The 15,072-nt window shown below is 35.5% G+C and overlaps 1 protein-coding gene across 1 annotated transcript in view; it reads right to left on the bottom strand.

Moving 5' to 3' along the window:
• The window catches only part of LOC106874742 (tripeptidyl-peptidase 2), a 68,727-nt gene that overhangs the window by 38,451 nt on the left and 15,204 nt on the right, over positions 1–15,072 (bottom strand). The window contains exons 3-9 of the mRNA XM_014922584.3: positions 8,353–8,553; positions 6,476–6,600; positions 4,684–4,781; positions 4,085–4,150; positions 3,238–3,392; positions 2,756–2,832; positions 106–233 (exon numbers count right to left, since the gene is read on the bottom strand). Of these exons, the coding sequence (XP_014778070.1) occupies positions 106–233; positions 2,756–2,832; positions 3,238–3,392; positions 4,085–4,150; positions 4,684–4,781; positions 6,476–6,600; positions 8,353–8,553 (850 nt within the window). The remainder of the gene's footprint in view (positions 1–105; positions 234–2,755; positions 2,833–3,237; positions 3,393–4,084; positions 4,151–4,683; positions 4,782–6,475; positions 6,601–8,352; positions 8,554–15,072) is intronic.

Raw genomic sequence — 15,072 nt, 5'->3', positions numbered from 1 at the left:
CTTAACAAGGTAAGACCAAAGTGTCCTCCTGACTCTCTGATGTCTCTGTTTGCAAACCAATTTTAAAAAAAAAATGAAATTGAAAAATCCTATAAAAGTACTTACCGATCATAGAAGTAGTTGTGCCACCAGGGACACCAACTGTAGACAACGCAGGTCCATTATTGCCAGCACTGGACACAAAAATCACCCCATGTTTGTTGACTACTTCACTTAATATATCACAGACACGCCTACAAAGAATTTGAATAGATTTAAGCATTTTTACATAAATTTAAGATGACAATTTCAAAGTTTGGCACAAGACCAGAAGTTTTGGATGGAGAGGGATTAGTCAATACCACCAACCCCAGTGCTTGATTAGTACTTATTTTATTGACCCTGAGAGAATGAAGGACAAAGTTGACCTCAGCAGGATTTGAACTCAGAACATAAAGAGCCAAAAGAAACACCACGAAGCATTTTGTCCAGTGCACTAATAATGTCATAAAATATGTTTAACCCTTCAGAGACAAACCACCACAGATGCTTCTAAGTTAAATGATATTGGACTATTTCTACATGATACCAAAAAGAACAAGAGTATCGTTTAAAATTCTGTAGCCAGTGCCGCCTGACTGGCTCCCGTGCTAGTGGCACATAAAAAGCACCATTCGAGCATGGTCGATGCCAATGCTGCCTGACTGGCCCCCGTGCCGGTGACACGTAAAAAGCACCCACTACACTCTCAGAGTGGTTGGCATTAGGAAGGGCAGCCAGCTGTAGAAATCTTGCAAGATCAGATTGGAGCCTGGTGCAGCCTCCCAGCTTGCCAGTCCTCAGTCAAACCGTCCGACCCATGACAGCATGGAAAGCAGACGTTAAATGATGATGATAATCCAAATCACAGTTAGACAAAGAAACTGTGTATATTTTCCTTTAACAGATCTGCCCTTCCTTCATTCTAATACGAAAAGAATAGTCTGATAGATTAGCCCAAATATCTTATAAGGGTTAAGATATGTTTGAATTTAAACTTCTCTCTTTCTATGTTCTTTGGATATCATTTGGGGAGTTCAGTTGAATATCAAATCAAAATCGGTTTTTCTCAATCTTATGGTGTAGCAGAAAAAGTGGAGCATAGGGCTAAAGTGGTTGTAGATCAACCAATCACAGACACTGGATGCTTCCCCGAAGACCTCCCTCAACTAATGCAGGATCGAGATGTATGGCATGTGTGGGTTAAAAACGTCTAATTAAGCTCAACCAAATGATGACGATAAGGCTAAATGAGTTCAGTATATAATTTTACCAAATCTTCGTCTTGAGTTTAAACCTCATAGGATCAATTTTGCATTTCATCCCTTAACAATTATTAAATTACCAGCCATATTTCTCATGATATTACCTCGTCTATCATCAAGTCTTATGACATCATCTAGGTTTTCTTTTTTTTTTTTTTCCTTTCAATGCTTTGGTACCAAAATCATTACTGCAGATGATGGAGATGCTGAAGATGTCCCACCCAAACTGGGAAGCAGAGTTGAGTCTGTATATGCAGACGGCACCACTGTAATGGTGTCAAATACACTGGAAATGGAGGTACTTGGCACCATGCTGAATTAGGTAATGAGAGCATGCATTAACAAGAACAAGTCAAAGGGCTTGCAATTTGTTACATGAAGCAATTCCATGTGGGTTGGTAGTTTCTGTCACTGGCTGAGGAACAGTTGGGATCTAGTTTGGATTTGACCTCCAGATGGAGAAAAATTAGAAGAAGTCAAAAATAGGGTTGCCAGTCAAATGTGTAATGGTCAGTTACTGATCAGTTTAATAACTCACCAATGTAGGAAATCTTCGTTATTCATCATCCTTAACATTATTATAAACTTCATCCACTCTACTTCCAGTACTGATTGCTATGGACATCTTTGCTCTTCTCTTAATCATTTCGTTACCGTATTTATTTTGAGATGCTGTATTTCTTTCAATTTTAAATATAACAAAGAATTTAATAAACTAACTCAGTTGTCATAAGCTAGTGTTAGGAACATAAATTGTGACTAACGTTTGGTGGAAGATTTTAATTCAAGACTTATGAAAACAAGACATTTGTACTACAGAGTCAGAGGTGGTTTCAGCCCTGTTGGTATGGAAAGGGTTAAAGTTTCTGTCTGCTCCACCTGGCAATAGAAGTTTTCATTTCTTTAGGGTCTCACACTTTTGTTATGCATATATCTGAATGTGTATGGCAGGTTTGTAATTTCTTGATGTCTATGTGTTATACATTGTGTATACATTTTACTGTTCTTAGAATTGGAGCTATTTAAAAGCTACAGAGTGATGATCAAACCAACAATATGTGAAACCAACAATATTTGGGTTTCACTTTCATAATCATGATCATCATCATTTAACATGTGTTCTCCATGCTTGCATAGGTTGAATAGTTCAACAGGGGCTGGTGGCCTACAAGACTGTGAAACCCTAATGCCAACCACTTTACAGAGTGTACTGAATGATTTTCACTTGGCAATGGCACCAGTGGGATCACCAAGGAACTTGCAAGAGAACCCTCACCCCACGTCCTTCTCTTCGAGATCTTAACAGCTACAAGTTGGATCCTTGCTTAAAGCTAGAATGTTTTCCTGCAGCCATTGACTTGTAACATTTTAACAACACCAATTTCACTGGTCTCAGAGTCTTGCAAATGCCATGGGGCAGGACCTTTCCTACACACCAAACAAACGTATGAAAAAAAAAAGAATCAACTTACCCACCATTTACCCAATGAGCAGCCTCACCATAGCTGTAATTCACTAAATCACATTTATATTCTATGACTTTGACCATCTACAACAGAGAAAAATAAAAGAACATCAAGTTAGACCATTCCATGCAGCCGAATGAAGGAATTTTCATCATCATCATCATAATAATAATAATAATAATAATAATAATCCTTTCTACTATAGGCACAAGGCCTAAAATTGGGCAGGAGGAGGTGGATAGTCGATTACATTGACCCCAGTACTCAACTGGTACTTACTTTATTGATCCTGAAAGAATAAAAAACACAGTCGACCTGGGCAGAATTTGAATTCAGAACGTAGCAGCAGATGAAATACCACTAAGAATTTTGCGCGGCATGCTAACATATATATATATAAAACCCCTTTTAATTTCATTTCCCATAGTAAAGAAATAAACAACGGCAAACAAAGAAATCACTTTTAAAATATCAGTTTCTCCACTTACTGCTCGAACTAATGCAGAACCAGTCTCCATGGATTTCAGGCGAGTGTCTCCAATTTTTATTGAGATTATCTGAGCTCCGGGTGCCACACCATTTCTTTCTGGAGTCTCAGGAAAATATCCAGCAGCTATGCATCCCACATGTGTTCCATGAGAGCCTAAGACACACACACAAAAAAAAAAAAAAAATGTAACAGGTTACAGTTTGTTCAAGCAGGGAAGAGGGGTGGTGTACAGAGACATTGCGTGCTAATATCTTTTAGCCTTTACTCCTTTCAGTCACTGGACTATGGCCATGCTGGGGCACCAACTCGAAGGGATGTCAAAACAAATTGACTTCAGAGCTTTTTTAAGTTTGGTTCTTCTATCAGTCTCTTTTACTGACCCAATACCTTACAGGGATGTAAACAAACCAACACCATTTGGAGGGGTGCAAACATAACACAGACATACATATTTTATACACACACACACACACACACACACACACACACACATATGCAGAGACTTTCACACAGTTTCTGTATACCAAATAACCAAGGCTTTGGTCAGTGCAGGGGTACAGTAGAAAATACTTGCCCAAGGTGGCATGCAGTAAGACTGAACCCAAAACCATGTGGTTGCAAAATGGGCTTCTTAACCACACAGCCATTTACTAAAATATTATGCTTATATGAGAAGGATCAGAGAATAGTGTGCGGTATAGAGATATAAAAAATCCAAAGTGAGAGATAAATAGGCAGAGATAAGAAAGTTAATTTGCAAATGAGAGAAGGAAAGTGCAGAGAGAGAGACAGACAGACAGACAAGAAGGTGCAAAGGCTAGTGATTAAAGAACAGGATAACTTACCAGCATTTGTTACAATCTCCAAAAGAGTACCATTGTTGTGAATGTTCACAGAAAAGTTGAGCATATCTGGATTAAAAAGAACAGTTGTATTTTGAAAAGTCTAACAGCTACTTACATATAAAATGTATCAGTTATAAAATGAAAAACAGTATCTCCTGAAATTACTGGCCTCGTGACAATATTGGAAATATATTTTCTGCAATAAACATGACATTTTGACATCTTATTGATAGACATGAGATGTTAAACTCCTGAGATGTCAACTGGCTGTATCCCAAAATACCTGTCTCAATAAATTCCACCTAACCCATGCGAACATAGACAAGTGGATGTTAAATGATGATGAGGTCTTTTACATCTTAACCATTATTACATCATATGTATTAAGACATTTCAAGAAACTTTAAATATTAACAATCCAATATGTTTCTTAATTATGTTCTTATTCCTATAATCTTCAATACAGAAAAACTCCCTTTCTCATAAAGCTGTAAGAAAATGAATAAACACAAAAAAAAAAGAACAGAAAAATAAATTAACATGTAAAGAGTCAGTCGTAGTTGTTATGGAAAAGAAATTACAAGAAGGGGACAATCTACCTGCGTAACTTAATCGAGCAAATTTCCGTTCTTCTCGGTAACTTGCCAACAGCTCACACTGATCGAGTTGGCCTTTCTCACTTGTATCGACACAGGCCCTGAAATTGAAGAGAATATATTTTAAACTGAAACAAAAGCCATGCTACATCTTGGCAAGAAAAGGTTCAGGGAACACTACAAATGGTTAACCACAAGACATCCTCCATCACCATCTCGTTTAAGAGAAATGCAATTGCTTCAACTTTATTGTTTTAATGTCTCTTTTTCAATGCTTGCAGGTGTCAGCTGGAGTTTATTGAGGCAGATTGCCTGTTGTTAGATGCCTTTCCTGGTTTCCAAGCAAGGTAATATTTCCCCATAACAAGACAGGTTTTCTTTGGAAGACTAGAAATGAACGATATCACTTGTAAGATGGTGATACCCGTATACAACCATCACATGATGTCAAGATAAAAGTATGCAGAAACACACATACAAATTCCATCTAATCCATGTAAGCATGGACATAACATGTTAACTGCCACATGTACCGTTGGTGGTTCATTGCAAACCTCACACAACTGCAATATGCACTACCAGAGGAACATTTTCATAATTTGAGAAAATATCTTATTCTGTATCTTAGACTGGATTTTGAGGATATTCAAATACCATGAATGTGAAATATCAAAATTCAATTATGAAATATTGTAAAAATGCAAAACAAATTTCCTTGTAATTAAAATGTATGTAGTGTGACTGTATAAAATACGTGACATCACCATTAAGTTCCAGTAATAGGCCATGGTAGTTAACATGTTTAATGACGATTATTAGAATGTGTTGGCTAGTTCGGTAAATGTAAGCACACAATACTATGCTCACTGTGCATTATGTAAGCTTACAATAACTGAACACACTATAGCTACATCAGTCACAACATATGAGATTAAGATGTCAACCTAACAACCATACTATCATAAGATCAAACTTTACTAAAGCTTATTTACATTATTTACATTTAACGGATATTTGTCCTCATCTTGTTTGTTGTTAACACAACGTTTCGGCTGATATACCCTCCAGCCTTCATCAGGTGTCTTGGGGAAATTTCGAACCTGGGTTCTCATTCCTAAGGTATTTTTCAATATTATTATTATTCAGGTCACTGCCTGGAATTGAACTCAGAATCTTGGGGTTAGTAGCCCACACTCTTAACCACTATGCTATACACCCGCCCGTGGGCATATGGCATAGTGGTTAAGACACCTTAAGATGAAGGCTGGAGGGAATATCAGCCGAAACGTTGTGTTAACAACAAACAAGGTGAGAACAAATATCCATCAAATGTAAATAATGTACATAATGTACATAATTCCTCATCTCTTAAATATTGAACTGTATTTACTAAAGCTATTGTGTTGTGATTCTTGGTAATGTAAGTACCTTACTTTAATTGCCAAACTACCAACAGGTTTCTATCCATTCCAATGATTAGCAATAATAAAAACACCCAATTTCAAAAACATATTTCATCCAATGATATGCAATTACCCTAATTTTGAAAACTCACCCACCCATTAAAATAAATGTAAAACAATAAAAACAAGAAACTTTTGAGGACCAAAACCTTAACTTTGGTTTTACAGGATTAAGCAGACGAAAATGACACAGTACCAATTCCACTTGCCCTCCTATAATTTCTAATAAAAGAAATCCTCCCAGAAATATTTCCTTTGGTGCAATGATTAACACAAGTTACTATTATCATCAACATTAAGATTTTTATTAATTGGTGATAAAATATATTTACCTCCACGTCTCTCCATCATGGAATACAACACAATCAAAAACAGGACCACAGTCATTGTGTTTTTTGTCTAAATTGTTTAAAATCTCAATCTGGTTAGTCAAGTCTTCACGGATATTTAACTCATCCTAAAATAAATTTTTAAAGATAAAATAGAACAATTTTCACAATTTAGAATACTCACAAACACTTAGCTTTCTGGTACAAAAATAATATAGATAACACTAGACAAGACAATAACAACGCTGCCTTTACATTTTAAATTCAGCTCAATACCACAGATTTGCTTATCATTTGCTTGACCTTCATCAGTCAAGCATGTCCCTTAGTGACTGACAATATGTACATCTCTGATCACAAGCAGGAGTAGTGGGAGAGCATTATAGCCTAGTGTTGAGAGGAATTCTTCAGGGTTTGAATAATTCTCCTACGGAAACATGGGTACTTTATTCATCATCCTTAAACAACCCTTATTCAGGGACCATTTGAACAGGATGGGCTACTCAACTTGAAGAAAATTCTAACTGTGCTCCACCTGCAAGGTGACGTGCTGTTTATTTTGATATGAGATCATCATGTCGCACACATATGGTTGTGATGCATGTGCCTGGTGTACTCTTGTCAAATGGGTGGTCATGATGAGAATGTTGGGCTTCATATATTTGTACCCCACTGTCACTTTGATGGCATGCATTGCTCTCTCACTCAATATTAATAATAATAATAATGGCACAATAAAATGGCTAAGTTCATTCACTGGAGGCTATGTGAAAAGTACAGCCTGGACAGAGCATGGAAATGGTATGAACATGAAACAGAAGGAATCACCGAGAACAAGGAATATAAGATATTGTGGGATTTTATCATCCAATGTGACTCCCTAATTGATGCTCAGATATTGTTGTGGTAGGTAAAGGATAAAAGGAAACCATGATTATAGCAGATTGAGTGACTATGTATAGAGATTTTGATATTAGTACCTGGATATTGAATATCTCCCAAAATAATTATGAACCAAGCATCAAAGCTTAAAACGTGCAGAAGAGACCCTCTGACAGCAGGCTGCTATCCGCTCTCTCAGAATCTACCAGAGCAAACAAGACCGAGTGCTCTGAGAAATAAAACAATAATAATAATTCTTTCTACTAAAGGCACAAGGCCTGGATTTTTGTGGGGAGAGGGAAAACTGATCACATTGACCCCAGTACTTGACTGGCACTTAATTTATCGACCCCAAAAGGATGAAAGGCAAAGTCAAACTTGGCAGAATTTGAACTCAGAACATAGCGATGAGCAAAATACTGCTCAGCATTTTGCCCAGCATGCTAACGTCTCTGCCAGCTTGCTGCCTTAATAATAATAATAATAATAATAATAATAATAATAATAATAATAATAATAATAATAATAATAATCCTTTCTACTAGAAGCACAAGGCCTCAAATCTGGGGGAAGGGATTAAGTCGATTACACTGACCCCAGTGCATAACTGGTACTTATTTAATCGACCCCGAAAGGATGAAAGACAGTCAACCTTGGCAGAATTTGAACTCAGAACATGAAGACGGAAGAAATACCGCAAAGCATTTTGCTCAGCATGCTAACAATTCTGCCAGCTCACTGCCATCATAATCATCATCATCATCATCATCATCGTTTAACGTCCGCTTTCCATGCTAGCATGGGTTGGACGACTTGACTGAGGACTGGTGAAACCGGATGGCAACACCAGGCTCCAATCTAAATTTGGCAGAGTTTCTACAGCTGGATGCCCTTCCTAACGCCAACCACTCAGAGAGTGTAGTAGGTGCTTTTACGTGTCACCTGCACAATAATAATGGAGGTTGTTTTACTCTAAAGTAAATTTCTAAATTTCTTACTGGGTTAGGATATGGATGTGAAGTATCAAACTCTTCCAGTTTACGGGTCACTTCGGCCAAAGCTAACCGATGAGGTGGACTCCAAAGACGATCTGTACGTTCCTTGCTGATTCGCTCTTTAAGAGTTTTAGGATAGAGATCATAAGCATTCTTAATTCCAATATAGTACTGTCCTGTTGGATTATTCCAGGATTCAGGAATCTGAAACAAAGAAGAAAAAATATATATATATGTATATAATACTTTTTTTTTTAACCATTGTTAATAATGGATACATCAATCATTGATAAGAATCAAAAAAATTAAAGGCAAACCAAAAAATGATACAGAAAGATTGACTGGATGCTATTGTTGGAATCATCACAACCACAGAATTAATTAGTTGAGGTATTTGAGAACAAACAATATACTTTGAGGGCACAAGCATGGCTGTGTAGTTAGGTGCACGGCATGGTTGAATAGTTGAGAAGTTCACTTTGTTCTGAGTTCATTCCCACTGCGTATCTTCTACTATAGCTCCAGGCCAACCAATGCCTTGTCAATGGAGTTGATAGACAGAACTTATACAGAAGCCTGTCATGAGTGAGTGAGAGGGGGGGAGGCAGTGTGTGCCTGTGTGTTTTGTTTTGTTTTTTACATGTGTTCACTTATTCAAATGATCCAGCAAGTAGACCTGAAGGGCATTCTGATCAGCCATGCACTGAGAGAAGATAAGTGTTAGCTGGATCATCACAGAATATTGATTTAAAATTTTAGCACAAGGCCAGCAATTTCAGTGGAGGGGATAAGTCAATTACATCGAACCCAGAATTCAACTGGTTTTATAGACCCTGAAAGGGTGAAAGGCAAAGTCAACCTCGGCGGTTTTTGAACTCAAAACATAAAGACACACAAAGTACCACTAAGCTTTTCATCCAGCTTTTCACTAAACTTTTCACCCAGCATGCTAACAATTCTGCCCGCTCACTGCTGCATTGTTACATAATATTGAAATCAACTGCTACAACTTTAAGAATCTTGATAGCTGTAAGAATCTCTATCACTCTCTAGCTGCCAAACTGGTAACTTCAGAAACTGATATGGATGATAAAAACTCAAGAACTTCTGATACATATAGAAAGGCATAACATGAATAATTTCTATGAGCCAATAGAGACTCTTTGCAACCTGAGAATTGTTCCATGGCACCAAACAAATCATCAGACAACATTTCTTTGCTGAAAGACCCAGTCTACTGGAATGAAGTACTGGGGGGGGGGACCTTCACAGCTAGTTTTTTATTGTCGTTTTGCCAGTATACTTGTAGTTTATGTACAATTTTGAAGAGCTTGATTTTGAATTAAATGCATTATTAACAAATATAATTGTCTATGAATGATATTACATTGATGAGAGAGAAAGAGAGAGAGAAATAGAGGGAGAGAGAGAGAGAGAAATAGAGGGAGAGAGAGAGAGAAATAGAGGGAGAGAGAGAGAAATAGAGGGAGAGAGAGAGAGAGAGAGAAATAGAGGGAGAAAGAGAGAAATAGAGGGAGAGAGAGAGAGAAATAGAGGGAGAGAGAGAGAGAAATAGAGGGAGAGAGAGAGAGAAATAGGGGGAGAGACAGAGAGAGAGAAATAGAAGGAGAGAGTGATAGAGAGAGATATATAGATACATATGCACACACATCAATGCATGTCTGGATATGATGGTTAAAGGAAAAAGCCCTTTCAAGTATATAGAATGCATAACTTTAACTGGATTTGAACCTTCACCTCTATGCTCCACTCGTGGTAAAAATAAAAATGTGCTACCTTCATATCAGGTGGAAGGCAAAAGGAAAGTAAAATGACACAAAAATACAGTACAATATACCATTTGGTTTCTAAGAACCACACAAACACACACCCTATGAAAAATGTAAAGCATTATCATATTTGAAGGTCAAGGTCACATATGACAAATATACATACAATGTTATTTTAGTAGTATATATTTGGAAATATAAGGAACAGCTTTTCTTTAAAATGTGTTAAATTGAAGACACAAATGCAGTTATATTTAATGTTTATTAATATCTATTCTTAAGATTTTCCACCAAATTATATCTCTCCTACCCCTCAACACTACCACCACACATCCCACCATTTTCATATACTGTGCCTGCCCCCCACCTCTCTCTCTCTCTCTCTCTCTTCTTCATCCACCCCTGCAATCTACCTGATAGCACATCAGCTGTTTACAGTATCATTGTCTCTATACTGCTTCCCCCACACCAGACATCAACAACAACTACTACTACTACTCCTCCTCCTCACTTCTGGCACCCCTGCCCTACTTATTCCTACCCACCCTGTACCTTGAAGGTTCTTTCTTATACTACATCACCAATTTCTAGCTCTCCTCCACCATCCTCTCTTCTAAAACGCAAGTTATCTTGTGGCTCCTCTTCAACAAGAAACCTGTTCTGCTCCAGCCCTTTTCTCCCCCCATACTTTACCCCTCTTTACTCCTTATTCTCCTAGCATAAAGTTCCCCTTTCCCTCTCAAGGCTCGTAGTCTTGCACGTTGCATGGCAACCTCAGTAGTGCTAGTGGCATGAAATAAAAGAAATTAAAAAAAGCACTCCATACACTGTGAAGTGGTTGGCACAAGGAAGGGTATCCAGCTGTAGAAACCATGCCAGAGCAGACACTGAAGCATGAGGCAGTCCTTAGACCAGTGCTCTGCAACACATATTCTGCTCAAAATTCAGTGGCACACCTGAACTAAAAACATAACTAAAAGTTTAGGGAAAAAAAATTATATTCAGGTTACAGTGCAGAACACCTAGCACCATCTTGTGGCACACCAGTGTGCCGTGGCATACCAGTTGCAGAGCATTCGAATGCGACAGCAGTGTCAATACTGTGACATCTTCATGGATTGCAACTCCACTGTGACTTCTCTCTTTTCTGTCTGTGCGGAACACAGTATACATTGATACGTGTATCTCTGCATCATGTATGTCTGCAGACAGATGAGTCTCTGTGAGTGCAATTCATATAGCTAGATTGCATGCAGACAGTTCTCCCAGGAATGCATTTTGCTCTTGCTGTTGTTTTGCAAGAGGCCTCTGCTGTTCATCAGTAGAATCTGTGGGCATATATATATATATATATATATATATATATATATATATATTAGGGACAAAATCCAAAATTACAGGTAAAAACTCAATTAAAATCAATTTATAAAAAATTAAAATTAAATTGAGCTTTATAGATAAAATATATATAAAATATATAGTTTTAGGGAAAATAACTAAGTTTCAAGAACTCATCGATGAAAATCCACTATCACATATAGAAAAATTAACAATTAAAAACACAATAAATGAGTATAATATAAAGCAAAGTAAATATCATAAGATAAATATAATAAAATGATTACACGTGTTTCATAACTAATTTTCAAATAGAAAGGAAATTTAAATCAATTAAAATCAATTGAAATTATCGAAAATAAATTCTATTCAAAAATATAGCTAATCGTCAGATCGTAAGTAGAACAATAATTAGATATATATATCTCAACCAACAATAAGTACCAAATGAATTAATATGAAATACTTATTTTATAAAGATAGAAAAATTATTAAAAATATCAAAATATCAAAATAATAACCATTCAATAATTTAAAATAATGATAATTTATGTAAGCTGTTTTTTGTATATAATATACATGTTATTATAATGGATGAAGGGCGGATTATTGAATGGTTATTATTTTGATATTTTTAATAATTTTTCTATCTTTATAAAATAAGTATTTCATATTAATTCATTTGGTACTTATTGTTGGTTGAGATATATATATCTAATTATTGTTCTACTTACGATCTAACGATTAGCTATATTTTTGAATAGAATTTATTTTCGATAATTTCAATTGATTTTAATCGATTTAAATTTCCTTTCTATTTGAAAATTAGTTATGAAACACGTGTAATCATTATATTATATTTATCTTATGATATTTACTTCGTTTTATATTATACTCATTTATTGTGCTTTTAATTGTTAATTTTTCTATATGTGATAGTGGATTTTCATCGACGAGTTCTTGAAACTTAGTTATTTTCCCTAAAACTATATATATATATATTTGTTTTGCAAGATTTTTGATGTGAAATCGTGTGTTGAAACAGATGTTGTTGTACTTGGGGATGGTCATATTGCCAGTTTAGCCAATAAAAACACACGCACTGTATATTTGGTGTTAATTTGTTTCAGCTTTATATTACATTAATCTTAATCTTATTTCGGCCAGAGTTCTTTCGTCACACTTCTGAGCAAGAACATAGAGGCTCAATCAACAACATAGAAATTAAAATCTTATCTACACATAGCAGTGATGCAGCACTTAGACAAATTACTGAAGCTACACACATAATAGAAGAGAAACCTAGCCTGAATAGGAAACTAGAATGGAACACTAACACACACCACTAACAAACCACAGCATGTGACAACATGTTACCCATAAACCAATAATAATATGAACAAAGTATAATACAATACATAGATAAACAAATGGAATTAAATACTACATACGTTAACAAAATTTAATTAAACACAAAAAAAAAAAAAACACACACACACACACATGAACAAATAAATAAATAAAAACAAATACAAACGAACACGTATTAACAGAGTATATAGGTGATACAGACACTCCCATACACACATGCACTTACAAAAGACACAGACACATTGAAAGACACGCATGCGTAGACACATTGAAAGACACGCATGCGTAGACACATACAATAGTAATACAAAATACAAAATGGCTGATATTTAGCAAGGTGAGACACACATAAGAAGGAAGGAAACAAAGGACCACTGATGAGGTCACAGAAGTGTGACGAAAGAACTCTGGCCGAAATAAGATTAAGATTAATGTAATATAAAGCTGAAGCAAATTAACACCAAATATACAGTGCGTGTGTTTTTATTGGCTAAACTGGCAATATGACCATCCCCAAGTACAACAATATATATATATATATATATATATATGCCAAATCAGACTGGAGCCTGGTGTTGCCATCCGGTTTCACCAGTCCTCAGTCAAATCGTCCAACCCATGCTAGCATGGAAAGCGGACGTTAAACGATGATGATGATGATGATGATGATATATATATATATATATATATATATATATATATATATATATAAAGTTTTAAATTTAAAAGAGAGTTTTGACGCTAATATCCATTATTATTGAAATTTATTCCTATGTCAACATTTCTGTATAAGGCTATATTTGACTATATAAGCCTTATACAGAAATGTTGACATAGGAATAAATTTCAATAATAATGGATATTAGCGTCAAAACTCTCTTTTAAATTTAAAACTTTGGATATAGAACCAAGGAGAACGATCCTTAAGGAGTCTACTTTAGACTTTTTGCAGTGAAATCTCTTGGTATATTGGTAACAATTACATGTTTTTCTATGAACAAATATATATATATATATATATATATATATATATATATATATATATATATATTTGTGCGTGTGTGTGTGTGTGTGTGTATACACACCATAAAATCCCATGTAATTTATGCACTTTTTTTCACAAAAATAAACTTTAGGGAGTGCATAAACTACACCATTAGATCGTCTCCAGAATTTGTTCTGAAATTTTTGTTGTTGAAAAAAGATGTACAAAATGTCAACATTTGTACCGGAAGTTGACTCATTTAATGTCCAAATAGGTTTTTACAGAAAAAACAATGGCTTAAATACACATAATGAAGTTGACTTTTATTTATGCTGGACGGTATAATGCTTACTTTTTCTCTATAAATTTACCAAAACCATTAAATGGTTAACTAGTTTTTGAAGTCTGACATTCACGGCGGTAACCATGGTCCAAGTTATATTTTACATTGCTTGGAGTTTCTACCTATCGCAATGGAGTGCATATTTAATTTCTCCTTCAGAGCAAACAATTCATAAGTTCTGCCCGTGCTGACAATAACGGTAATGACAAATTTTTAAAGTTTGCTTGACATTTTCGAAGTGTGAAAAGGATTAAAATTTCAATACTCCATATCAAAGGTTCTGATAAGAATAAGCAGAAAATCAGAGCTTGAGACAAGAAGACACTTTCGACCAATCAGAATTCTGTTTACATACTCAGTTTGATTGATCACCTTCCCCTGTCGGTTGAATAAAGTGTCATACAAGGTGATGTTTATTGGTAATTAAACTTAATTTGCAACACCTGTGCATATTTTTTGGCATGTTTTTGTTGGTAATTCTTATCAACAACTTTTCCGGTGATCATGATTCGAGAAGACATACAGCAGTATGCTAAAGATCGGACATAATCTCTTGAGGGCAAGAAATGTACAATAAACTTTATTATGAACACAAACACTTTGTAATTTAATAGCTTTCAATGTGACACCTGTTAAAAGAGAAATTATTTTTATTTAATGAAACTTTAATAAAATCTAATCATAAGTAAGTGAAATTATGGTAAAAAAAACTAAACTGGAAACCTTCTTCCTCTGGCTATATCAGCAATTCTGAAAACTTTTAGGTGTGAATTTTACCTGAGTAGAAGCATTTTTTTAAAGAAATCTTATCCTGATAATCACCTGCGTAAATTAAAGGAAAGAAAGGGGCACCACAGAAATGGTAAATAGTTTACAGCACAAAAGAAATCACTTCA

Source organism: Octopus bimaculoides, chromosome 9 (genome assembly GCF_046866305.1).
Source record: "Octopus bimaculoides isolate indiv1 chromosome 9, ASM4686630v1, whole genome shotgun sequence".
Lineage (NCBI taxonomy): Eukaryota > Metazoa > Mollusca > Cephalopoda > Octopoda > Octopodidae > Octopus > Octopus bimaculoides.
This window is presented reverse-complemented; position numbering and strand designations above follow the sequence as displayed.